Source organism: Pistacia vera, unplaced genomic scaffold (assembly GCF_008641045.1).
Source record: "Pistacia vera cultivar Batoury unplaced genomic scaffold, PisVer_v2 Contig575, whole genome shotgun sequence".
Classification (NCBI taxonomy): domain Eukaryota; kingdom Viridiplantae; phylum Streptophyta; class Magnoliopsida; order Sapindales; family Anacardiaceae; genus Pistacia; species Pistacia vera.
The window spans coordinates 269,634-297,119 of NW_022196418.1; the positions used below are offsets into that span (position 1 = coordinate 269,634).

At 31.2% G+C, this 27,486-nt stretch overlaps 3 protein-coding genes across 3 annotated transcripts; all 3 read right to left on the bottom strand.

Moving 5' to 3' along the window:
* Positions 1–756: 756 nt before the first annotated feature.
* LOC116109191 lies at positions 757–1,650 on the bottom strand. Its single transcript, XM_031395425.1, has 2 exons — positions 1,327–1,650; positions 757–1,134 (listed from the first exon to the last, which is right to left on the bottom strand). Exons 1-2 carry the CDS (start codon positions 1,648–1,650, stop codon positions 757–759), a joined length of 702 nt encoding a protein of 233 aa, XP_031251285.1.
* A 3,834-nt stretch (positions 1,651–5,484) lies between these two features.
* Positions 5,485–9,062, bottom strand: LOC116109192 (cytokinin hydroxylase-like). Its single transcript, XM_031395426.1, has 4 exons — positions 8,798–9,062; positions 8,441–8,670; positions 6,603–7,211; positions 5,485–5,913 (listed from the first exon to the last, which is right to left on the bottom strand). The coding sequence occupies exons 1-4, from the start codon at positions 9,060–9,062 to the stop codon at positions 5,485–5,487; spliced, it is 1,533 nt and encodes a 510-aa protein (XP_031251286.1).
* Positions 9,063–16,005: 6,943 nt separating this feature from the next.
* On the bottom strand, positions 16,006–19,591 carry LOC116109193 (cytokinin hydroxylase-like). The gene is made up of 4 exons (XM_031395427.1): positions 19,327–19,591; positions 18,970–19,199; positions 17,124–17,732; positions 16,006–16,434 (listed from the first exon to the last, which is right to left on the bottom strand). Exons 1-4 carry the CDS (start codon positions 19,589–19,591, stop codon positions 16,006–16,008), a joined length of 1,533 nt encoding a protein of 510 aa, XP_031251287.1.
* Between the last annotated feature and the right edge of the window lie 7,895 nt (positions 19,592–27,486).

Here is a 27,486-nt window from a genome sequence, read left to right on the forward strand (position 1 = left end):
TGTCATCGACATAGATCTCCATTGATTTCTCGATTTGCTCAAAAAATATATGGTTAACCAAACGCTAGTATGTCGCCCCAACGTTTTTCATATCAAAAGGCATAACTTTATAACAGTGAGTCCTCGACTTATGATAAACAAGGTATGCTTCTCATCAGACATGTACATCGGGATGTAATTATACCCTGAATAGGCATTCATGAAGTTTAACAGTTCATGCTTGGAGGTGGCATCAATGAGCTGATCGATTCTGGGCAAAGAAAAACTGTCCTTCAGACAAGCTTTATTGAGATCCGTGAAATCAACACAGGTTCACCACTTACCATACCAAAATAGGATTGGCGACCCAACTCAGGTAATGAGTCTCCCGAATGAACCCGATTGAGAGCAGCTTATCCACCTCAATCTAAAGAGCATTATAGCGCTCTGGGTCCATGGCTCTTCTCTTCCGGCGAACTGGTCTGACCTCGCCATCGATGTTAAGTGCATAACATTACATTCGGCTGATCCTGACTATGTCAGCATGAATCCATGCAAAAACATCAATATTCTATTTGAGAAAGCTCGTTAGATCATAGTGAGTTGAGGGCTGAGATTGCTTCTGATACTTAATACACGAGTCGACTCATTCTGGTCGACTAATACCCCAGATAGAGTCTTAGTAGGACCACTATGGAAATACTCCTCTTGAACACGGAGATCTATATTATCTTCCACTAGACCTAACTGTGGTTTGATCCCGCTGATCGTCATAGCCTACTCAGAAACGCCCACTGGCTTCCCTTTTCCTTTGCATGCTATCTGCACTGCTCTTACATAGCACTCGCGAGATTCATGCTGAGACCCTTTGACTATCCCGCACCTCCTTAGAGTGGAAAATTTCATCTTCAAATGATAGATGAAAGTGACAGCTTTGAAGTTCTGAAGTAGAGGTCGTCCCAATATGCCATTGAAAGCAGACAGACAGTCTACCACTAGAAATTTTGTCATCTTGGTCACTTCGTGGGTCTCACCCAAAGTGACAGGAACTGCAATCATGCCCTTGGGAATCAAATGATCCCTGGTAAAGCTATAGAGAGGGATAGAGGCAGGCTTCAGATCTGCCTCTTCTAAATGCATTTCCTTGAATGCTCGCTGAAATAGGATGTTCATGATGCTCCCATTATCCCCCAACATTCTGTGGACTTCGCACCGACCTATTTTAGCCTCAACAACAAGCGCATCCTCATAAGGGTGATGCAATCATATCACGTCTTTCTCTGAGAAGGTAATCTCCTCCTCTTTGCCCACCTTAGTAGGTCACTGCGCCATGTTTAACACACTCACAGGGTCATGGCGAGCTTCCCAAGCATACTTTTCCTGAGCACCTCGAGAATTCCCCGTGAGGTGCGGCTTTCCAAATATAATCCTGACGAGATGGAGGCTCTTACGACCACGACGCTTCTTCCCATCTTCCTCCTGATCCTTCTCCCGAACGGGAGTTCCATTAACATACTTCTTGAAGTGCCCTTTTTTAATGAGGTCTTCAATAGCCTGCTTAAGAGCTCGACATTCATCGGTATAGTGCCCATTGTCCCGATGGTAACGATAATACTTTTTGCTGTTTCTTATTGAAGAAGGATTTTTCATGGGCTTTGGCTCTCCAAGCATATTAGCTTCTTTCGATTTATTAAGAATAGCTGATACCGATGTCTTCAATGGAGTGTACTGATTTTTTAGGCATAACAACAATCATTATCTTAGCTAGTCAAGACAATATATTTATAGACATTGAGAAATCTATTTCACATGTATATTTATAGACCACTTGATTCCAATGCTGATATACACTCTACTAGAATCATATGAGCATAGAAAACAGTTGGGGGATTGCTGATGGTGTTGCGACATAGGCACTCCGTCGCTCAAGGTAAGAATTCAGTCACAATGATTTAAAAAGCTATTTTAGGAGTGAATATTGAGTTTCATAATGAATAACCTTTGGGTTTCTCGTTCCTTTTATAGGTGAGCTTTTGGACGTTGAGTTTTGAGTAGTTTTCGTTTTTAGTGAGATCTTTGATTTAGGCAAGGAGCCAAGGAGTCTTAGGGTAACATAATTTGGAGATATTAATTATTTCTCCTTTAGATTAGAATAGAATATGGGAAATTATATCATTAATGTATAAATATCATATTTCATTTATACAAAGATACCCATTTAATATAAAAGCATCTCCAAAAGACTATTTAGATGATTCAAATTCTTTATTATAAGGAGTTTATCCATAAAAATAAGAGTCTAACAGACTCTTTATTCTTTAAATACTGTATAAATTAAAAAGTGAGTATGACTCTCTATATCTAGAGAGTCATATTTCACTCTCTATCTTAATTTTAATTAATAAATATAAATTTTTATACATTTTATTTATTAATTTTTTCTCCTATTAAATCTTTTTCTTGAAAATAAAAAACACCGTTAGAAATTTTTTAAGATCATCGTGAGTTTAGGAAAAAATATATCATTTAGGAATAAAATAAGAATATTATAATTTAATATGTCAAGATCCTTTAGATAATATCCACATGGGCCCACTCCCTTAACCTAGGAAACTTCGGTATCTACAACGTTGTTCTACAATTGATTCGAAGACTTATCATTTATCTCATGAAAAAAAGATTGAAACGGAGTTCATGATTGTCATTTTCAGCATATTCTTACAAGGTAATAAAATCTTATTTACTATCAAAAATATTAGATGAAATAAAATAATAGAAAGAGACCTCTTTGTTAATATTTGAATCCCATTCAACATTCTCTGTGAAGAAATCTTGCATTTGAATTTCATGAAAAATATGGGGGTCTAAATCATGCAAAAATGATAAGGTTACATGTGATAATAATTAGAAATGTGAGGCTGTTTTTAATATTAAGATTGGACGAAATTTTAATGATAAAAGCATATAAGGGACTTATTGATATTAGCCAATCATTTAATTTATAAGAAAACGATCATCTAAATGTCAAATTGAAATTAATTTTAACGTCTAATTTCATTAAACTTTCGACTTTAAACCCCAAATCTGTCTTTTTAAAATGAAAATCGAAAGTGATGAAATGCCAAAGTTTATTTTGGTTCTTACTTTCCCTTACTCCTGACGATGTCTTAGCGAAATTTTTGTCGAGGTCTTATCGTGAAGTTTCAAATCAGTAGCGTTTTCACGATGATCTTCTAATCATTAACTATGGCCTTAGTTAAGTTGGTCTAGCTAGAATATTCAAAGTGCCAATGGATTTGATTGCTTTGTTCAGTCTCCTATACTTTATTAGATTGTTATTTGGTCTTATTAAAAAAACTACTTTATTGTAGGATCTGTGAGATGCGAAAAATAAACAATAAGTAAATAAAAGGCAACCACAAAGAACACCATATTTATATGGTTTGACAAAAAACTTGTCTACATCCACAGAACTTATAATCAATAGAAATATAGGAAAATGAACAAGTCTAATCGGTCAACTTTAATCCAAAATCCAAGCCCCAAAACCCTTGTAAAACCCTGTTAACCTACTCAAGGATTTATATACAGTAAAATCTCTCTATAGTGATATTCTATATAAGAATAAACTCTACATAGTCATAAAAAATTATATTCCCAATTTGGGATAGTTATAAATAAGAATAAATTTTACATTGTAATAAGTTATAATTTTTCTAATTCCCGTCTTAAGGAAAGTTGCCTCCACATAGTAATAATTATCTGTATATTGTAAAAAAAAATATGGTATGTTACATCAAAGGTTTAAGATGAAATAAAATATTTATCTGAAATTGTATAGGATAATAATTTATGTTTTAGAGTTGTTATCACATCTTTTAACTTGTAGGTACATTACTCGCTAGCATGAATATTTTCTTGTTAAAATCAAAATATTTATATCTTCTTAAGCATGATTAGAGCTTCTTGACATGAAACTTTTTGTATTTACATATTATCATTCTCATAATTATTTGCTTTCTCTTATTGTTTAATTGTAAAAATGATTTCTTCTTTTATTAAAGTGTACATGACTTGTTACTCATTTGGATGATTAAGGAAGACATTAATATTCATTCGACTAGTGTAATGAAGTTATCGAATCTGATCACTCAATTCTACAATGACTATTTGATTCTCCTCATCCACTTCATTTGTAACTTACAATTCACGACACCAGAGTCCTAATTTTATAATGCCTAACAATTGACAATTGTATGTGGCTTCACATCAGTTGTCATGCAGCAACTGCAGTAACAATTCCATTAATGCCATTTATCTTTGTTGGTTTCAAAACACGATTTTCTATCCGTTTCAAAAGTAGGCAATTGAAGCGTTGAATTGAAACCCTAATATTATTAAAACATGAATTGAAATCCTAATATTGTACTACTAAAACATGAATTATGAAATTTTTTTTAAAAAAAAAAAAGATTTAACTACACCCCTATTAAGTTATAATCTCCTCATAGCAATAAAATTAATTAGTTCCACCATTATGACTATAGAGAGGTTTTATTGTATATAGACATATCTTAAACTCAAAAACTAAATAGATCTCAGAAAGATTGTTCAAAATATTCAATAACGTGTTGTGATATTTAGGGTATGTTTGGGGTGCGGCATTGTATGGTATATAACTGAAGAAACACATAAATATAATTAATGAAAAAGAATCATTTATTAACACTAAGAATATTAAAAATAAAAATAATTTTTTATTATCTTATTTTAAATCAATAATTATCTATATATTTTAAAACAATTAATTAAATTATTAAAATTGTCAAAGCAAATGAAGTAATACATACATCCCTTATCCCACCCTTTTGCTTAGTATTAATTAATACAATCATTTTACTTGGTGTTAATTAGTACCATCGAGATGCATTTGGACTTATAAATTGCATTAGCTAATAGAACACAGAAGCATCAAACATTGTATTGTATTAGTTAGTACTATAGGGTAATCTTTATACCATACAGCATCACGCACCAAACATACCCTTAATGTCTCCAACAACAAGAAAACGAGCTAAGTATTATTCATGCTTTTTTTAGGCTAATAACAACTTTAAAATGCAGATATTTCTGGGTAAAAAAAAGATCCCAGGCTACCATTTTGAAATTCTGGACCACTTTGTAGCTTTCCAAATATCTTTTGATGGTATGTGTTGAGATGTAATGTAATTAGTTTGTAACCCTAATTGCCTAACCCAAAGATGGAGGAGTTTGAAGGGACAATGGGCTCAAAAGTTTATTCCCGTAGGCAGTTTTCAATTTCTTTGAAGTAGATAAAAAACATACTATAATAAAAGATCATTTAACCAAAAATTCGACGATCGACAAGAAACAAATGTAATGTATTTTTACCACAAAGATACATAGAACTACTATAAATTTGTGACAAATCACTTCATGTATTACAACTTTGTGGTCACTCAAGCCTAGCGATTAAATTGAATTTTAAAGGGGTTGAACTCTGAGAGGCAGCCCATAGGTCGGCCTCAAGGAGAGTAAAACACTAGGAGAGTGACAATAAGTTGGGGAAAGGTGCACAGAAAACCTTGAGAGAATTAGGGTTAAAACAACCTTATACTCAGTCATGGCCAATTGCCTGGCAACACACATCCTCCCTCCAAAACCAAAAGGCAAAAAACCCATCTTGTTTTTGCAGCCACCATATAGTTGATCATCTCTAAACCTTTCTGGCTTAAACTCATTCACATCATCACCCCACAAAGCCGGATCATGATGCATGGCCACCACATCAATCCACAAGTTGGTTCCTTTACGGACTATTTGGTCATCAACTCGAATATCTTGGCGTGTTTGCCTTTGTGCATTTGGTGCCGGTGAATATAGCCGCAAAACCTCATTCATTACCCATCCCATCTACAAGAGTTAATTCATCATTTAATAAAATGATTTATAAGGTTAAGAATAACATTCTTCCCATATTCTAAAGTTTCTCTTAAATTATGAATTTCATATTGAGAATAATATCTTATTATATAGCATGGATATTCTTGTACACGGATAGATAGTTGATTTGCTACTGATAACTTAGCTCCTCAGAAAACAAGTTAGAACTTTTTTTTTTTTTTTTTTTAATCTATGAACTTTTCTCTCTCGTTCATAATTACAATTAAGTATTGATGGGTTCTAAATGAATAAATATGTAATATATACGTACTGACATGTGATTAGGAGGGCCGGATCTATATGTTGGGCCAAGGGTGCCATAGCCAATCTGGGTCCTGCAAATTTTTTTTTTAAATTTATTTAGAATATATAATTTTTACCTTTAAATATTTAACTTTTAACTTTTTGGCCTCCCTCTATTTATTGAACCTAACTCTTTAACAAATGAGTACAACTTTCTAAATCCATTTTTAATAATCTAAACCCTTAATTCGTTGTAGATGATCCTTCAGCCCCCAAAAAGTTTTCTGGCTTCCTCTCTAACCTTATAAGTACAAAGACTCTCTCAATAAATCATAAATAGTATTATTTTTCCTAAAAATTAACTTCAATTAGAAACACAGAAATCAAGATGGTGTTGTGAGGAGAGCATATCATACCTTCTTTAGTCCAGCAAGCAAATCGAAATGCACTTCTTTATCTCCTATTACTTCTCTTATCTCCTCTCTCAGCTGGTTTTGCCAGTCTGGATTCATGGCCAAAAGCAGTAAACTCCAGGACAGTGCCAACGCCGTGGTTTCTTGGCCACCAAAGAAGAAAGTCTTGCACTGATCTATTAGTTCCCTTGAATTTAAAGTCTTCCCTCGCGGATCGTCTACATTGTTTGCTTCCAGCAATAATCCCATCAAGTCTTTTGAAGGATGCTGGTTACAGGAATTTTTTCGAGCAGCTATGATCAATAGAAGTAGACTATCTATTTCTTTTCCAAGTTTTATGGCCTCCAAGTTTCGCTTAGGGTTCATAAAATTGCTAAAAGGGACACCCACATAGCGGTTGTACTTAAAAAGGGCAACTTGCATGGCACTTAATTTTTTTAACACTTCACTGCCGTCTTCGTAGCTGATACCGAAGCTGGTCTTAACGATTATTTCACCGGCTGTTGTTATAATCTCTCTTTCCACATCGATTTCTTGGTTGCCTGAATTTATGAGGCTAATCCACCTGTCGAGCATCTTAGAGGCCGACTCCACCATCAGACTTATCATAGGCTATTGGAAATCAACATAAATTAGTGGTTCAGTATAAAACTTCAAAAAAAATCACATGAGATTAAGTATGAAACAAATTAACCAATACTTTTTTCTCCATATACCATAACAGTAACATCAAACGAAAGATACATACACTTATAATAGATTTTGTTTTGATTTGATTTCTACAAAAAGCTGAAATTATAATCACGAATTTATAGTCTAATTTTTTCAGTTGATAAATATTACTAAGGTCGATCAGTAGAGAGTGTTTCCAATTATTTACTTTACCATTTATAATTCTAAGAAAGTGTAATGTAAAAGCTATTCGGTAACCAATTCAAAATATTGTCCAAAATTTTATCATTTATACAGTCATTATGGGCTAACTAAAAATTCAATTTAGGAGGGACAAGATCAGATAAAAATAATAAAATTTTAAAAATTGATTGAGATTTATTTATATAAACAATTTAAATTATCGACTAAGTTATAATTGTCTTTGAAATGTGTTTTCTATTATGTATAAATAAGCATTGTATCATAATTTTGTTATTATAATGCTAAAGAAATCAATCTTAGATATTGCAAACTCTTATGAAATTGAGTTTTAGATTTCATTGATTTTGAAATGGAAAACCTCTAACAAATTCTGAGAAAGTTTAATGAAATTATTGGAGAAAGAATATATATATATATATATATATATATATACACGCATTTTGAGAGAAGGCATTGAAACAAGATACATAATTAGTGATAAAAAAAAATGTAACAATTTTATGACAATAATCTGTATGAGATATGTTATATTTAATTAATAAATAGTAATTAAAAGAGTACAAACAATGCAACTTATTCTTGAATGCAATATTATGATTGAACTTCAATATGTATTTGTTTTATGGCTATAATTCCATAAGAAAATATTATGATTAATTATAATTCAGAATTTTTATTGACAAATAATAATAAAAAAAAATTAGACATATTATCCATTTAAATTGTAAAGAAGTTTAGAAAATTGAGTTTTGGAATTTTATTCAGTTTTAAAAGACATTTAGAGAATTGAGCTTTTCAGATTTTATATCAATAGGAGAAAATTAGATAATATATGCATAAGAAATTTTTGGTCGGCACTGAAGATGATTAAATTAAGAGCTTAAAACATGCAGGGTCAAACATGGTTGTAAGAAGTTTAGAAGGATTTTTAAGTCCATTTGTATGTAAAAAGGAAATAAGGAGACCTTCAAATTGGCCCAAGAAAATGCAGGAGTGATTACGTGCCGAAGACGAACCCATTCCTCTCCTTCCACCATAACTAGACCATCACCAAACATGGGTTTTCTGTCTTTTTTAAACACAGTTGGTTTTCCCCAACTCTTTCCTATAACCCCTGCAGACAATTTTTTAAGAAATTCTGGATCTGCAATGTATAAAAATGGCTCTGTGCCCAGCCAGTAGATGAACACTTTTCCTGCAATAAAGATTATGCATAACATACTTAAAATTTAATTCTATGCAAATTCATTGCAATATTTGTGAAAAAAGGATCGATCCATTAGGGTTTTGTTCATTTATTATTTTTGTATTAGGAGGCTTACCATACGACTGTTGCCACCGAGCAAAGTAGGGAAAGAGAGTTGAGTGTATATCATGGGATATACGTGAGCATCCAACTGATGAATTACTCCTGTTCTTCTTCTTATTCTTCATCTCACTAATATTCCCTAAAGGAAATATTGGAGTTGGACCTCGAAACCCACTTCTCTTAATCTTCTGATATACAAAAACAGGCAAAATCCAGCAAGAAAATAGTACTCTCAAGAACATGAATAAAAGAAACCCTATCACTGTTAGGTTAAACATAGTAGAAAATAGAAAAACAAACATTTCTAGCTTCTTAAGCATGATTAGAGTCTTCTTGACATGAAACTTTTTGTATTTACATATATCATCTCATAATTATTTGCTTTCTCTTATTGTTTAATTGTAAAATGATTTCTTCTTTTATTAAAGTGTACATGACTTGTTACTCATTTGGATGATTAAGGAAGACATTAATATTCATTCGACTAGTGTAATGAAGTTATCGAATTGATCACTCAATTCTACAATGACTTTTATTCTCCTCATCCACTTCATTTGTAACTTACAATTCACGACACGAGTCCTAATTTTTAATGCCTAACAATTGACAATTGTTGTGGCTTCACATCAGTTGCATGCAGCAACTACATGACAATTCCATTAATGCATTTATCTTTGTTGGTTTCAAAACACGATTTCTATCCGTTTCAAAAGTAGGCAATTGGGCGTGAATTGAAACCTAATATTATTAAACATGAATTGAAATCCTAATATTGTACTACTAAAACATGAATTATGAAAAAAAAAAAGATTTAACTACACCCTATTAATTATAACTTCTCATAGTACATAAATTAATTAGTTCCACCATTATGACTATAGAGAGGTTTTACTGTATATAGACATATCTTAAACTCAAAAACTAAATAGATCTCAGAAAGATTGTTCAAAATATCATAAACGTGTTGTGATATTTAGGGTATGTTGGGGTGCGGCATGTATGGTATATACTGAAGAAAAATAAATAAATAATGAAGAGAATGCTAGTTTACAGACATACAATGCTAGATAACTGATATATTTTCATCTTTGTCTGTATCACTGTACTATACTTAATACATTTTAATGAAAAAGAATCATTTATTAACACTAAGAATATTAAAAAAAAAATAATTTTTATTATCTTATTTTAAATCAATAATTATCTAATTTTAAAACAATTAATTAAATTATTAAAATTGTCAAAGCAAATGAAGTAATACATACATCCCTTATCCACCCCTTTTGCTTAGTATTAATTAATACAATCATTTACTTGGTGTTAATTAGTACCATCGAGATGCATTTGGACTTATACATTGCATAGCTAATAGAACACAGAAGCATCAAACATTGTTAGTATTAGTTAGTACTATAGGGTAATCTTTATACCATACACATCACGCACCAAACATACCCTTAATGTCTCCAACAACACAAAAACGAGCTAAGTATTATTCATGCTTTTTTTAGGCTAATAACAACTTTAAAATGCAGATATTTCTGGGTAAAAAAAAGATCCAGGCTACCATTTTGAAATTCTGGACCACTTTGTAGCTTTCCAAATATCTTTTGATGGTATGTGTTGAGATGTAATGTAATTAGTTTGTAACCCTAATTGCCTAACCAAAGATGGAGGAGTTTGAAGGGACAATGGGCTCAAAAGTTTATTCCCGTAGGCAGTTTTCAATTTCTTTGAAGTAGAAAAAAACATACTATAATAAAGATCATTTAACAAAATTCGACATCGACAAGAAACAAATGTAATGTATTTTTACCACAAAGATACATAGAATACTAAAATTTGTGACAAATCACTTCATGTATTACAACTTTGTGGTCACTCAAGCCTAGCGATTAAATTGAATTTTAAAGGGTTGAACTCTGAGAGGCAGCCATAGGTCGGCCTCAAGGAGAGTAAAACAGTAGGAGAGTGACAATAAGTTGGGGAAAGGTGCACAGAAAACCTTGAGAGAATTAGGGTTAAAACAACCTTATACTCAGTCATGGCCAATTGCCTGGCAACACACATCCTCCCTCCAAAACCAAGGCAAAAAAACCCATCTTGTTTTTGCAGCCACCATATAGTTGATCATCTCAAACCTTTCTGGCTTAAACTCATTCACATCATCACCCCTAAAGCCGGATCATGATGCATGGCCACCACATCAATCCACAAGTTGGTTCCTTTACGGACTATTTGGTCATCAACTCGAATATCTTGGCGTGTTTGCCTTTGTGCATTTGGTGCCGGGGAATATAGCCGCAAAACCTCATTCATTACCATCCCATCTACAAGAGTTAATTCATCATTAATAAAATGATTATAAGTTAAGAATAACATTCTTCCCATATTCTAAAGTTTCTCTTAAATTATGAATTTCATATTGAGAATAATATCTATTATATAGCATGGATATTCTTACACGGATAGATAGTTGATTTGCTACTGATAACTTAGCTCCTCAGAAAACAAGTTAGATTTTTTTTTTTTTTTTTAATCTATGAACTTTTCTCTCTCGTTCATAATTACAATTAAGATTGATGGGTTCTAAATGAATAATATGTAATAATACGTACGACATGTGATTAGGAGGGCGGATCTATATGTTGGGCCAAGGGTGCCATAGCAATCTGGTCCTGCAAATTTTTTTTAAAATTTATTTAGAATATATAATTTTTACTTTAAATATAACTTTTAACTTTTGGCCTCCCTCTATTTATTGAACCTAACTCTTTAACAAATGAGTACAACTTTCTAAATCCATTTTTAATAATCTAAACCCTTAATTCGTTGTAGATGATCCTTCAGCCCCCAAAAAGTTTTCTGGCTCCCTCTCTACATTTATAAGTACAAAGACTCTCTCAATAAATCATAAAATATTATTTTTCCTAAAATTAACTTCAATTAGAACACAGAAATCAAGATGGTGAAACCCCAAATCTGTCTTTTTAAAATGAAAATCGAAAGTGATGAAATGCCAAAGTTTATTTTGGTTCTTACTTTCCCTTACTCCTGACGATGTCTTAGTGAAATTTTTGTCGAAGTCTTATAGTGAAGTTTCTGTTAGACAAATGGTGACATTTTAGAAAGGTTAAAGTGTCGTCGTTTTTATGTTGAAATAATCAGCTATTAAAGCTGACTTGTAACACTGTTCAATCTATCGAAATATAAAGAAAAGTTCTAATCCCTCTTTTCTCTCTGTTTTTGCTCTCAAATCCCTAACTCTCATATGGTATCAGAGCTTCCTTGACTAACGTCAATGGCGAAAAAATCTGATAGCTCCAATTCAACCGACAACATTGACAGAATGTTTCACAACTCTGTCAACAATTCTTTTAATCTCACTTCCTCAGCTATTTCCTCTAGTCTCCAAGTTATTAATCCAAAGCTTACTCTAGACAATTATAGATTATGGCGTTCTCAAGTACTTTTTGCAGTAAGAGCTCACGAATTGGAAGATCATCTAACAGGTTTAGTTTCATGTCCAGCTCCTTTAATTCCTAGCAATTTCGATAGTTCTAAAGATAATGTTGATGGTCAAAATGTTGAGTTGTTTCTAAAGAAAAGATCAATCCAGCTTACACTCTATGGAAGCTAACTGATAAGTTTCTTGTGAGCTGGTTGTTAGCTTCGATATCTGAGAATATGTTTAGAACTGTTTCTAAATGTCAGTATTCCACTGAAATTTGGTTTGTTCTTGAAAAAGAATTCATTACAGACTCCAAAGCTAGGGCTTTACATTTAAAGAATTTACTTCAGAATACTAGCAAAAACAATCTTAGTATAAGTGAATATGTTAGAAAGATGAAAGGAATTTCTAGTGGACAAATTATTTTTGACGAAGATTTGCTCCAATATATCTTAGATAGACCAGGTCCAAAATATAATGCTGTTGTTGTAAACCTCACCTGTAGAATCGAATCTAGATCTGACTCAGTGTCCTTGCAAGAAGCTCAATTTCTATTGCAAAAGTACGAAATCAGGTTGGACAAGTTCAATTCAATAGACTTTCAAAATAGCTCAGCTCACACCGTAGCTACAATAAAAACCAGTTCGCCATGAGCTTCTGCATTTGCATGAGACGAGCTGCTGCATTTGCATGAGACGAGCTGCAACCAGTTCGCCACGAGCTTTTGCATTTGCATGAGACGAGTTGCTTGTAGCAACCAGTCACGAGCTGCTGCATTTGCATGACACGAGCTGATGTTGGACTGCTCAAAAAAAAAAAAAAAAAAAAAAAAACTGTAATCATTTGTTATGTTCCTGATCGTCCCTCTCTCTGAAGTTTGCAGCTTGCCCATCATCTTGTTATGAGGTGTTGGTATCTTGTTGTGAGATGTTGGTATTTTGTTATGAGGTGTTGGTCTTAGTGGCAAGTTTTATTTGACAGGGGCTGTTAAGACACATTTTTTTTTATCAAGATGAAAGATGAAACTATAAATGCAGTTTAGCTTGACTGGGGCTGTTAGACAAACGGTATTTGTCTAAGCTGAAACTGCATGTAAAGAGTTGAGCTTAGCTTGACTGGGGCTATTAGACAAACGGTGACGTTTTAGAAAGGTTAAAGTGTCGTCGTTTTTATGTTGAAATAATCAGCTATTAAAGCTGACTTGTAACACTGTTCAATCTATCGAAATATTAAGAAAAGTTCTAATCCCTCTTTTCTCTCTGTTTTTGCTCTCAAATCCCTAACTCTCATTCAAAGTTTAGTCATCGCAAAAGTGCTACTAGAAGATTAGTAATTGATACCGGAATCAATTCAACCAGATCGATCTTATAAGTTTCACGGTTACCATTTGATTGCTTTGTTCGTCTCCTATACTTTATTAGATTGTTATTTGGTCTTATTAAAAAAACTACTTTATTGTAGGATCTGTGAGATGCGAAAAATAAACAATAAGTAAATAAAAGGCAACCACAAAGAACACCATATTTATATGGTTTGACAAAAAACTTGTCTACATCCACAGAACTTGATAATCAATAGAAATATAGGAAAATGAACAAGTCTAATCGGTCAAATTTAATCCAAAACCCAAGCCCCAAAACCCTTGTAAAACCCTCTGAGCTTATTCAAGAATTTATATACAGTGAAACCTCTCTATAGTGATATTATATATAGGAATAAACTCTATATAGTCATAAAAAATTATATTCTCAATTTGAGATAGTTATAAATAAGAATAAACTCTACATTGTAATAAGTTATAATTTTTCTAATTCTCGTCTTAAGGAAATTTGCCTCCACATAGTAATAATTATCTGTATATTGCAAAAAAATATATGGTATGTTACATTAAAGGTTTAAGATGAAATAAAATATTTACCTGAAATTATTTAGGATAATAATTTATGCTTTAGAGTTGTTACCACATCTTTTAACTTGCGGATACATTACTCGCTAGTATGGACATTTTCTTGTTAAAACCAAAACATTTCTAGCTTCTTAAGCATGATTAGAGTTTCTTGACATGAAACTTTTTGTATTTCCATACTATCATCCTCATAATTATTTGCTTTCTCTTATTGTTTAATTGTAGAAATGATTTCTTCTTTTATTAAAGCATACATGACTTGTTACTCATTTGGATGATTAAGGAAGACATTAATATTCATTCGACTAGTGTAATGAAGTTATCGAATTTGATCACTCAATTCTACAATGACTCTTTAATTCTCCTCATCCATTTCATTTGTAACTTGCAATTCATCGACATCGGGGTCCTAATTTTGTAATGCCTAACAATTGACAATTGTCTGTGGCTTCACATCAGTTGCCATGCAGCAACTACATTTACAATTCCATTAATGACATTTATCTTTGTTGGTTTCAAAACACGATCTTCTATTCGTTTCAAAAGTAGGCAATTGACGCGCTGAATTGAAACTCTAATATTATTAAAACATGAATTGAAATCCTAATATTGTACTACTAAAACATGAATTATGAAATAAAAAAAAGATTTAACTACACCTCTATTAAATTATAACCTTCTCATAGTAATAAAGTTAATTAGTTCCACCATTATGACTATAGAGAGGTTTTACTGTATATAGACATATCTTAAACTCAAAAACTAAATAGATCTCAGAAAGATTGTTCAAAATACTCAATAAAGTGTTGTGATATTTAGGGTATGTTTGGGGTGCGGCATTGTATGGTATATAACTGAAGAAACACATAAATATAAATAATGAAAGAGCAATGCTAGTTTTACAAAGACACATACAAATGGGGCATACAAAGACAATCCCCACCCTTGATTTTCATGATTTCTCTCTCTCTCTCTTTTTCCGTTTTTCTTTGTTTTTTTTTTCTTGCTGATGTCACTTTGTAGCCCTCTTTGTATGGGTCTTTGTAAGGATAGCATTTTTCTTAATGAAAAAGAATCATTTATTAACACTAAGAATATTAAAAATAAAAATAATTTTTTATTATCTTATTTTAAATCAATAATTATCTACATATTTTAAAACAATTAATTAAATTATTAAAATTGTCAAAGCAAATGAAGTAATACATACATCCCTTATCCCACCCTTTTGCTTAGTATTAATTAATACAATCATTTTACTTGGTGTTAATTAGTACCATCGAGATGCATTTGGACTTATACATTGCATTAGCTAATAGAACACAGAAGCATCAAACATTGTATAGTATTAGTTAGTACTATAGGGTAATCTTTATACCATACAACATCACGCACCAAACATACCCTTAATGTCTCCAACAACACGAAAACGAGCTAAGTATTATTCATGCTTTTTTAGGCTAATAACAACTTTAAAATGCAGATATTTCTGGGTAACAAAAAGATCCCAGGCTGCCATTTTGAAATTCTGGACCACTTTGTAGCTTTCCAAATATCTTTTGATGGTATGTGTTGAGATGTAATGTAATTAGTTTGTAACCCTAATTGCCTAACACAAAGATGGAGGAGTTTGAAGGGACAATGGGCTCAAAAGTTTATTCCCGTAGGCAGTTTTCAATTTCTTTGAAGTAGATAAAAAACATACTATAATAAAAGATCATTTAACCAAAAATTCGACGATCGACAAGAAACAAATGTAATGTATTTTTACCACAAAGATACATAGAACTACTATAAATTTGTGACAAATCACTTCATGTATTACAACTTTGTGGTCACTCAAGCCTAGCGATTAAATTGAATTTTAAAGGGGTTGAACTCTGAGAGGCAGCCCATAGGTCGGCCTCAAGGAGAGTAAAACACTAGGAGAGTGACAATAAGTTGGGGAAAGGTGCACAGAAAACCTTGAGAGAATTAGGGTTAAAACAACCTTATACTCAGTCATGGCCAATTGCCTGGCAACACACATCCTCCCTCCAAAACCAAAAGGCAAAAAACCCATCTTGTTTTTGCAGCCACCATATAGTTGATCATCTCTAAACCTTTCTGGCTTAAACTCATTCACATCATCACCCCACAAAGCCGGATCATGATGCATGGCCACCACATCAATCCACAAGTTGGTTCCTTTACGGACTATTTGGTCATCAACTCGAATATCTTGGCGTGTTTGCCTTTGTGCATTTGGTGCCGGTGAATATAGCCGCAAAACCTCATTCATTACCCATCCCATCTACAAGAGTTAATTCATCATTTAATAAAATGATTTATAAGGTTAAGAATAACATTCTTCCCATATTCTAAAGTTTCTCTTAAATTATGAATTTCATATTGAGAATAATATCTTATTATATAGCATGGATATTCTTGTACACGGATAGATAGTTGATTTGCTACTGATAACTTAGCTCCTCAGAAAACAAGTTAGAACTTTTTTTTTTTTTTTTTTTAATCTATGAACTTTTCTCTCTCGTTCATAATTACAATTAAGTATTGATGGGTTCTAAATGAATAAATATGTAATATATACGTACTGACATGTGATTAGGAGGGCCGGATCTATATGTTGGGCCAAGGGTGCCATAGCCAATCTGGGTCCTGCAAATTTTTTTTTTAAATTTATTTAGAATATATAATTTTTACCTTTAAATATTTAACTTTTAACTTTTTGGCCTCCCTCTATTTATTGAACCTAACTCTTTAACAAATGAGTACAACTTTCTAAATCCATTTTTAATAATCTAAACCCTTAATTCGTTGTAGATGATCCTTCAGCCCCCAAAAAGTTTTCTGGCTCCCTCTCTAACTTTATAAGTACAAAGACTCTCTCAATAAATCATAAATAGTATTATTTTTCCTAAAAATTAACTTCAATTAGAAACACAGAAATCAAGATGGTGTTGTGAGGAGAGCATATCATACCTTCTTTAGTCCAGCAAGCAAATCGAAATGCACTTCTTTATCTCCTATTACTTCTCTTATCTCCTCTCTCAGCTGGTTTTGCCAGTCTGGATTCATGGCCAAAAGCAGTAAACTCCAGGACAGTGCCAACGCCGTGGTTTCTTGGCCACCAAAGAAGAAAGTCTTGCACTGATCTATTAGTTCCCTTGAATTTAAAGTCTTCCCTCGCGGATCGTCTACATTTTTTGCTTCCAGCAATAATCCCAGCAAGTCTTTTGAAGGATGCTGGTTACAGGAATTTTTTCGAGCAGCTATGATCAATAGAAGTAGACTATCTATTTCTTTTCCAAGTTTTATGGCCTCCAAGTTTCGCTTAGGGTTCATAAAATTGCTAAAAGGGACACCAACATAGCGGTTGTACTTAAAAAGGGCAACTTGCATGTCACTTAATTTTTTTAACACTTCACTGCCGTCTTCGTAGCTGATACCGAAGCTGGTCTTAACGATTATTTCACCGGCTGTTGTTATAATCTCTCTTTCCACATCGATTTCTTGGTTGCCTGAATTTATGAGGCTAATCCACCTGTCGAGCATCTTAGAGGCCGACTCCACCATCAGACTTACCATAGGCTATTGGAAATCAACATAAATTAGTGGTTCAGTATAAAACTTCAAAAAAAATCACATGAGATTAAGTATGAAACAAATTAACCAATACTTTTTTATCCATATACCATAACAGTAACATCAAACGAAAGATACATACACTTATAATAGATTTTGTTTTGATTTGATTTCTACAAAAAGCTGAAATTATAATCACGAATTTATAGTCTAATTTTTTCAGTTGATAAATATTACTAAGGTCGATCAGTAGAGAGTGTTTCCAATTATTTACTTTACCATTTATAATTCTAAGAAAGTGTAATGTAAAAGCTATTCGGTAACCAATTCAAAATATTGTCTAAAGTTTTATCATTTAGACAGTCATTATGGGCTAACTAAAAATTCAATTTAGGAGGGACAAGATCAGATAAAAATAATAAAATTTTAAAAATTCATTGAGATTTATTTATATAAACAATTTAAATTATCGACTAAGTTATAATTGTCTTTGAAATGTGTTTTCTATTATGTATAAATAAAAGCATTGTATCATAATTTTGTTATTATAATGCTAAAGAAATCAATCTTAGATATTGCAAACTCTTATGAAATTGAGTTTTAGATTTCATTGATTTTGAAATGGAAAACCTCTAACAAATTCTGAGAAAGTTTAATGAAATTATTGGAGAAAGAATATATATATATATATATATATATATATACACGCATTTTGAGAGAAGGCATTGAAACAAGATACATAATTAGTGATAAAAAAAAATGTAACAATTTTATGACAATAATCTGTATGAGATATGTTATATTTAATTAATAAATAGTAATTAAAAGAGCACAAACAATGCAACTTATTCTTGAATGCAGTATTATGATTGAACTTCAATATGTATTTGTTTTATGGCTATAATTCCACAAGAAAATATTATGATTAATTATAATTCAGAATTTTTATTGACAAATAATAATAAAAAAAAAATAGACATATTATCCATTTAAATTGTAAAGAAGTTTAGAAAATTGAGTTTTGTGATTTTATTTACTTTTAAAAGACATTTAGAGAATTGAGCTTTTCAGATTTTATATCCATTTTAATAGGAGAAAATTAGATAATATATGCATAAGAAATTTTTGGTCGGCACTGAAGATGATTAAATTAAGAGCTTAAAACATGCAGGGTCAAACATGGTTGTAAGAAGTTTAGAAGGATTTTTAAGTCCATTTGTATGTAAAAAGGAAATAAGGAGACCTTCAAATTGGCCCAAGAAAATGCAGGAGTGATTACGTGCCGAAGACGAACCCATTCCTCTCCTTCCACCATAACTAGACCATCACCAAACATGGGTTTTCTGTCTTTTTTAAACACAGTTGGTTTTCCCCAACTCTTTCCTATAACCCCTGCAGACAATTTTTTAAGAAATTCTGGATCTGATATGTATAAAAATGGCTCTGTGCCCAGCCAGTAGATGAACACTTTTCCTGCAATAAAGATTATACATAACATACTTAAAATTTAATTCTATGCAAATTGATTGCAATATTTGTGAAAAATGGATCGATCCATTAGGGTTTTGTTCATTTATTATTTTTGTATTAGGAGGCTTACCATAAGACTGTTGCCACCGAGCAAAGTAGGGAAAGACAGTTGAGTGTATATCATGGGATATACGTGAGCATCCAATTGATGAATTACTCCTGTTCTTCTTCTTATTCTTCATCTCACTAATATTCCCTAAAGGAAATATTGGAGTTGGACCTCGAAACCCACTTCTCTTAATCTTCTGATATACAAAAACAGGCAAAATCCAGCAAGAAAATAGTACTCTCAAGAACATGAATAAAAGAAACCCTATCACTGTTAGGTTAAACATAGTAGAAAATAGAAACAATCCCATCTCTCTCTCTTTCTCTCTCTCTCTCTCAAAGCACTAGCTTTATCTTTGATCTGTATTGGTTAATAAACTGGGAAATGAAGTGGGTATTTATAATAAGGTGTATGGTTGTCAAATCGGGTATCGTATCGTGTATCGAAAACCTAATTTTTTGAATCATGTATCGTGTATCGTATCGTATCGTAAGATACGCCTTTTTCAAAAAAATTAATAAAATAATCAAAATTTAAAAAAAATTAATATCATTCCCAAGATTAATTAAAGAATTTTGTGGTATTATTGGCTTTAAATTATGGTATTACATAATCAAAATTAATCACAAAATTAAGAATTTATATTATTTTCTTTCAACCATTCATATCATTTCCAAGATCAATGATATCTCCACTTATATTATTGTTATCATGTAAAATGGGTAACACGTATTCCTTTTCACTTTCTCCATACAAAATGGGTAAATTTAAACAGGTTTTAGTGAATCGGGTTGGGTGACCCGGTTTCGACCCGAATATTTTTTTGGGCCTTTGGCCCAAATTTATAAAGTCGTATCGATCTATATCGATTTTTTAAGGATACGAACGAATACGTATCGTATCGTAGGATACATATCAACGTATCGAAAGGTTTATGATACAGTCTCTGATACGTATCGTTGGCGACTTGTATCGAATCGTATCGTATGATACGTATTAGGTATCGTAGGATACTAACAACCATGATAAAGTGTTGTCCTTGTTCAAGATTCAAGAATTATTGTTTTTGACTAAGACAAGTACCTATTTTCAAAAAGGTTTGAATATTTTCAACTCCATCGTAATCAACTTTTTCTAATGTCTTTGAACCACAGTATATTAAAAAAACATGCCTCCCGAGGTTTACTAAGCTTAACTAAACTCCCTAATATTTTCGGAATACACAAGTGCCCCCTGTCGTTTTTAAACTTAAACAGAGGGATAATGTGGTAATTGCTCGATAGAACATCACAGAATCATCTGCACAATCTCGACAGTCTGAATGATTATTGGAAATTGATTTCTAATAACAGAGGGATAATATTTGGCTTAATAAATTTGATTTCTAATAACGCATTTTTAGTTGAAATTGAATTCAATTACAGTTAGTATTTTATTTAAAATTGAAATAAATTAAAGTTTTCAACCTTATTATAAGTTATTATCTTGATTTCTTACCATTAATAAATACAAAATTTTTAGGGTGTGTTTATCTGAGCTTATGAAAATTAGATTATAAGCAGCTAGTACTTATAAACTAATTTGAACTTATAAGCATTTAAAATTTTAAGCAGTTATGTATTTGATTACAGTACTTATAAGTGACTAATAAGTAGTTGACGTGTTTGATAAAATGTGGTTTATAAGTACATTTTATTATTAAAATGACTAAAATAGATATTATATTATTTTATCAATTAACAATGATAGAATTTTAAAATTAAATAGGGATAATATGGTAATATACTTGGTCAAACCAGCTAATAAGCAGAGTATAAACTGCAAAAAAAAAAAAAAAAAAAAAAAAAAACACCTCTCGCCCAACTTATTTTTTTTAGCTTATAAGCTTAACTTATAAGTCCAAATAAGTTATAAACAAACATATCAGCTTAATTTTAGAACTTATAAGTAATGTTGGAAAATATAATATCAACCACGTTTTCAAATACCAAAAATATTGTAATAAAACTAAAAAATTGAAAAATATTTTAGCTTTTAAAATTTATTTTTAAATCATAAATCAAACCCAACCTAATTTTTTTATCAATCAAAGATTTTTCCTGAATTATCTACAAAAATCTTTTTCATAGATGCAGATTTTGTAATAAATTTTAATGACAATCATTTATTTCCACTCCATAATTATATATATTTAGTTTGAATTGTTATATGTGATAATTAATTTCATTTGCTTTATTCATTTAATAACAATAATTACTTTTTCCCTTTTATGGTAGTTTATTTATTTAAAAAATTTCAAAAGGCAAAGATTTAAGACACTTTTTAACCAGTGAGACATGAATTTTTTATGTTACCTTTTATCATATTGGTTACGTGTCAAAATGTCATTGATTTAAGAGGTTGTGTCTCATTAAGCCTGATAACACATGTCACATGTGACAACGGATCCATAAAAATTAATGCACTTTCTGGTCACTTTAACAGACAATTTCCCAAAGAGATTCTCTCACGCGCTACTAGGAATTTGCACACACTTTCCACATTAACAACCCGCCAGGTTATTTTAAAAAAACAAAAAAGCAACCCGCTGGGTCGTCGGGTGGCCTATGCTGGTTAGGGTTTTGGCGGGTCTGGTCGGGCCGGGTTAGCCAATTACAGTTGGTATTTTATTTAAAATTGAAATAAATTAAAGTTTTCAACCTTATTATAAGTTATTATCTAGATTTCTTACCATTAATAAATACAAAATTTTTAGGAGGTGTTTGTCTGAGCTTATGAAAATTAGATTATAAGCAGCTAGTGCTTATAAGCTAATTTGAACTTATAAGCATTTGAAATTTTAAGCAGTTATGTGTTTAAAGTACTTATAAGTGACTGATAAGAAGTTGACGTGTTTGGTAAAATGTGGCTTATAAGTACATTTTATTATTAAAATGACTAAAAATGATACTATATTATTTTATCAATTAATAAATTATATGATGAAATTTTAAAATTAAATAGGGATAATGTGGTAATATACTTGGTCAAACCAGCTTATAAGCAAAGTGCTTATAAGCTGCAAAAAAAAAAAAAAAAGTGCCTCCTCCCCCAAACTTATTTTTTTTAGCTTATAAGCTTAATTTATAAGTCCAAAAAAGTTATAAACAGACATGTCAGCTTAATTTTAGAGCTTATAAGTAATGTTAGAAATATAATATCAATCACGTTTTCAAATACCAAAAATATTGTAATAAAACTAAAAAATTGAAAAATATTTTAGCTTTTGAAATTTATTTTTAAATCATAAATCAAACCCAACCTAATTTTTTTATCAATCAAAGATTTTCTTTGAATTATCTACAAAAATCTTTTTCATAGATGCAGATTCTGTAATAAATTTTAATGACAACCATTTATTTCCACTCCATAATTATATATATTTAGTTTTAATTGTTATATGTGATAATTAATTTCATTTGCTTTATTCATTTAATAACAATAATTACTTTTTTCCTTTTATGGTTGTTTATTTATTAAAAAAATTTCAGAAGGCAAAGATTTAAGACACTTTTTAACCAGTGAGGCATGAATTTTTTATGTTACCTGTTATCATGTTGGTTACATGTCAAAATGTCATTGATTTAAAAGGTTGGGTCTCATTAAGCCTAATAACACATGTCACATGTGACAACGGATCCATAAAATTAATGCACTTTTTAGTCACTTTAACAGACAATTTCCCAAAGAGATTCTCTCACGCGCCGCTAGGAATTTGCACACACTTTCCACATTAACAACCCGTCGGGTTATTTTAAAAAAACAAAAAAGCAACCCGCCGGATCGTCGGGTGGCTTATGGCGGGTTGGGTTAGGCCAGGTTAGCCCCCCCCCCCCCCCCCCCCCCCCCCCCCCCCCCCCCCCCTCCTCTTTCCTTTTTTTATACATCTTTATCTTTTAATATTAAAAGCTGTGTTTAAAGTTTACTATAATTTTTCAATGTGAAAACATTTTGTAAATATAATATCAACCACGTTTTCAAATACCAAAAATGTTGTAATAAAACTAAAAAATTGAAAAATATTTTAGCTTTTGAAATTTCTTTTTAAATCATAAATCAAACCCAACCTAATTTTTTTATCAATCAAAGAATTTCCCTGAATTATCTACAAAAATCTTTTTCATAGATGCAGATTCTGTAATAAATTTTGACTGTCGTTCATTGAAGCTTTAGTTGCTGGCTCCCCTGTCATCAAGTCACCAACTTCCTTGACCTTCCAGCATTAGACAGGCATCAACCTTATGTCTTACAACTTTGCCGAGACTTGTATTTTTGGTAAACAGTCGCTCAGGCTTGGTCACTACAACCCCCTTTGTGAAGAGGCACCCCTTCTCTCAAAGTTACGGGGCTATTTTGTCGAGTTCCTTAGAGAGAGTTGTCTCACAAGGGAAGAGGGGGCTGCGCAAGAGTAAAACTATTCATCTCAAAACGTATCCTAAAATTCACATCCCAAATAATGTGCCACCGTGGCGGTTTTCTGGTTCGGTTATCGGTTCGGTTATCGGTTCAGTTCGGTTTTTGCATTTTTTTGAACACCCCTAGTGCCACGTAGTGACATTGTCATATTATTTTACACATCATTAATTTAAGAGTAATATTACTCTTATAAAGTATAGTATATAAAGTAATGTATCACACTATGATTGGAAGAGTGAATTTATAAATTCAACTTATAAATAATGTGTCAATTAACGAGTAATATTACATCATTTTGTATACTTCTATATACAAACTTTGTGTTACCCTTATTTAATTACATGTCAATGCCACGTATGGTAAGACATTATTTGGGATGCCATTTTTTAGATACATTGTTGGATGAATAGTAATATTCAATTACAAATTACAAAGTAGTTAAGAATATTCCTTTTTCAACTCTTAGGTCATATTTGCTAAGAGAAAATTTATAAGCTCAAAAATAGCTAATTATGAAAAAATAAAAATAAAAACTTAAATTTTGTACTTCATTTTAGAAGTAAAATAACTTAATTAATGACTCACAAACGATTCTTGAGTTGTAAGTTATAATCAAGACAGTAACATAAAACTGAAATAGTGTCCTAACCCAAGGTTTGTCTTGCGGTAGGATGTGCATTGGGAGATAGTGTCCTATGTAACTATTTTGTCTTAGTTAGACTTTTGTTTTTTATCCTTCTAAGGGTTTATCCTGTGATAGACTAGCTGTTTTATAGGCCTCTTTGTATATTTTTTCTATTTAAAACTTAATTACAAAATAAAAAATCTAAAATAAAATTACGCCTTCTAAATTGTTAAAAAGATGAAGAAAATGATCGCTTAGTACTAAAACCACAATGGAATGGTTCAAGTTATTTTTATTATCTAGGGCTATTTTAGACAATTGATTGGCTGCACATCCGATAGTTTTGTAGAAAACACCTTTTGACAAATAGGAATTAACAATAATACATGGGGTATTTTGTAGTTTTCTAAAACCTTTGGGGGTTAAAATGAACTAAACCTCATAGGATAGATTTTAAAATTAAGCCCTGTTTATATAAATATATAATGTGTTACATAAATCATGCTGCTTTTGCTTTTTGATTGTGTTTTTGTCAAACTGCTGCAGTTTTGCTTCACTATCAGCGCCAAGGCATGATTATTAAGACATACAGTGTGGACGCCGCCTATAAGTTTCTAACGATACATCCAATGGCTGCTCTCCACGTAGGATTATTTTGGCTGCTTGACTATGTACAGGTGCCTTTCAGATAAATTTGATATGGTTGTTTGTGATTAGTTAATTCATATTTAAATAAATAAATTTATTATGAGTTAATCAATCACGAATTACTATATCAAGATTATATAAAAAAATTATAAAGATAATATTGCTTTTATTATTATTATTATTATTTTATTAATACAAACTTAACTCCACTTAGTACGAGCAAGATTGATCTAAAATTAGCTATTATGCACTATTCATCATTCAAATACTAATCAGTCAGTCATACGGAACATTTATAATAAGTCTATTATTAATTAACTTAATTAATCACGTACACTCTTTATACAAAGCCCTTCTTCATATGTGAAGTTTTCTGTTTCCGTGTGGAATGATCTCGTGGATTAAAGTTAATTAATTAGAGTCAGACTTAATTAAATAATTCTAATATTTATGTTAAACCCAAAGTCAACAAATTTATTGTTAGAATTAATAATCATGTGAATGCATGCGTACATACTCAGACATATATATATGTAAGAGGAAGAAAATTAAATTAATTAATGAAACTGATGATCAGTTTTATACATTTTTCAGCTCTTAATAAAAAGTTTCAAATATTAAAGGTAAAGTCGCTTTAGTTGGTGAAACCTTTAAGGTAGATAGATCAATATAAGCCCCTTTTCTTTACGTTTTGGTTGACGATCGATATGACGAGAAATTAAAGAATTAATTGATTATTAGGATTAAGAAATAATTCTTTATAAAATTAAATTAATAATATATATAACTAGAAAACTGGGTTTTTTTTTTTTTTTTTTTCTTTTTTCGTTCAAAGTTCAAACCAAACTGGAGCCGAGACAGAACCACCTGAAGTCCTGACTCCACCGTCTAATGCTTCTGGAGATTCATAGTGGGCGGTTTATGTCAAAGATGATATTATCTCAAACCGCAGCTTTCTTTGTGATTAGGTAGAAAATCAAAAGTGAGTTCAATTATATCATTGGTCAAAGCAGAGCACTATATGAAAGAGACTACCCACTACTGTACATTTTTGGCCACAGCAGCACCTTTGTTGATGGTGTAATGTTTATGCATAGGTTAGCTGACCTTTATTTATTTTTATTAATTTAATAAATTAAAAATGGGTTGTATTTTTTATTTATTTTATTGGGAATAATTCGATAAGGTATTCCATTTGGCGATTGGTAACTTGTTTGATAATTGTTTAATGTTGACTACAAATAACTTTGAATGAATAAGACAAAATTAAATATTTATGAATATGTTTAATTGTAATTTTTGACAACCTGATTATAAGTATTAAGGGTTTGTTTTACAAATTTTAATTATCTGAAAACTAGTATTTTTACATGAATATCCTTATAAATGTTAAGTATGTGTTTATAGTTTGTATTACAAATTATAAATTTGATAAAATATAACGAAAATATTTTAATTTTGCAAATTAATAGTTTGATTATTTAATTGAGTATCCACTATGTTTGTTACAAGAAAAGTAAAATAAAAACATGAATAAAATATGTTAATAGAAATTAAGGTTTTAAGAGGTGTGATTGGAACTGAGTTATTATCGGAATTATAGGAGATAAATTTAACTACACAATAGTTACTAGGTTTAAAATGATTTTTTAATCTTAATGCTTTTGTTACTTTACAATCAAAAACTATTATAACATTATACATAACAAATCATAAAAGAAAACTAAAAGAAAAAGGTAAAAAGCATATTATGATAGAAAGAATTTAACATGTGATAACTCATTAAAAATCTCCAACTTTATAGAAATTAGTTATCTAGCCGCAAAGAAAAAAAGAGTGACAAATTTCTTCCCCACTAATCCATTTACTCATCATTTGGTCATAATTAATTAGTTATACATCCTGTTCTTGTGTGTGAAATTTGTGCTTGAAAAGTAGAAAAAGAACTCAGCCATTGCTGACCCATCTAATCTATTACTTATCTGACCAGAATGATAAAGAAACCCATTAATTTATTGTCAATCTTTGAATCCCATATATTTGCAGCAATCTCTGATTTCAAACAATATATAACTACCAAAAACCATAACTACAGAACAAATACATAGCATCTATAGCTGCCGTCCAAGCTGTAGAAATTACTTCTTCAAAAGTTTATTATTATTATTATTTTTTACTAGTTCCCAACTATTTCTTTGAAGTAGTTAACTTTGAGATGTCGTGAAGACTTTGTATGCTTGTCATTTTGGAAAATATAAGTTTAAAAAAAAAGTATTGTGTAGAATTTATTTACGAGAAAAGTAATAGTTAACTCGAACTTTTGTTTTCATTTTGATTGGAATCTTAATGAGTACTTCACTTTTTGCATTACAAACGTGAAAGTGCAAATTGTCATGTAACAACTATTTCCTTGAGTTCAAATATTTAAGTTGAAAATAAGATGGTACCTTATT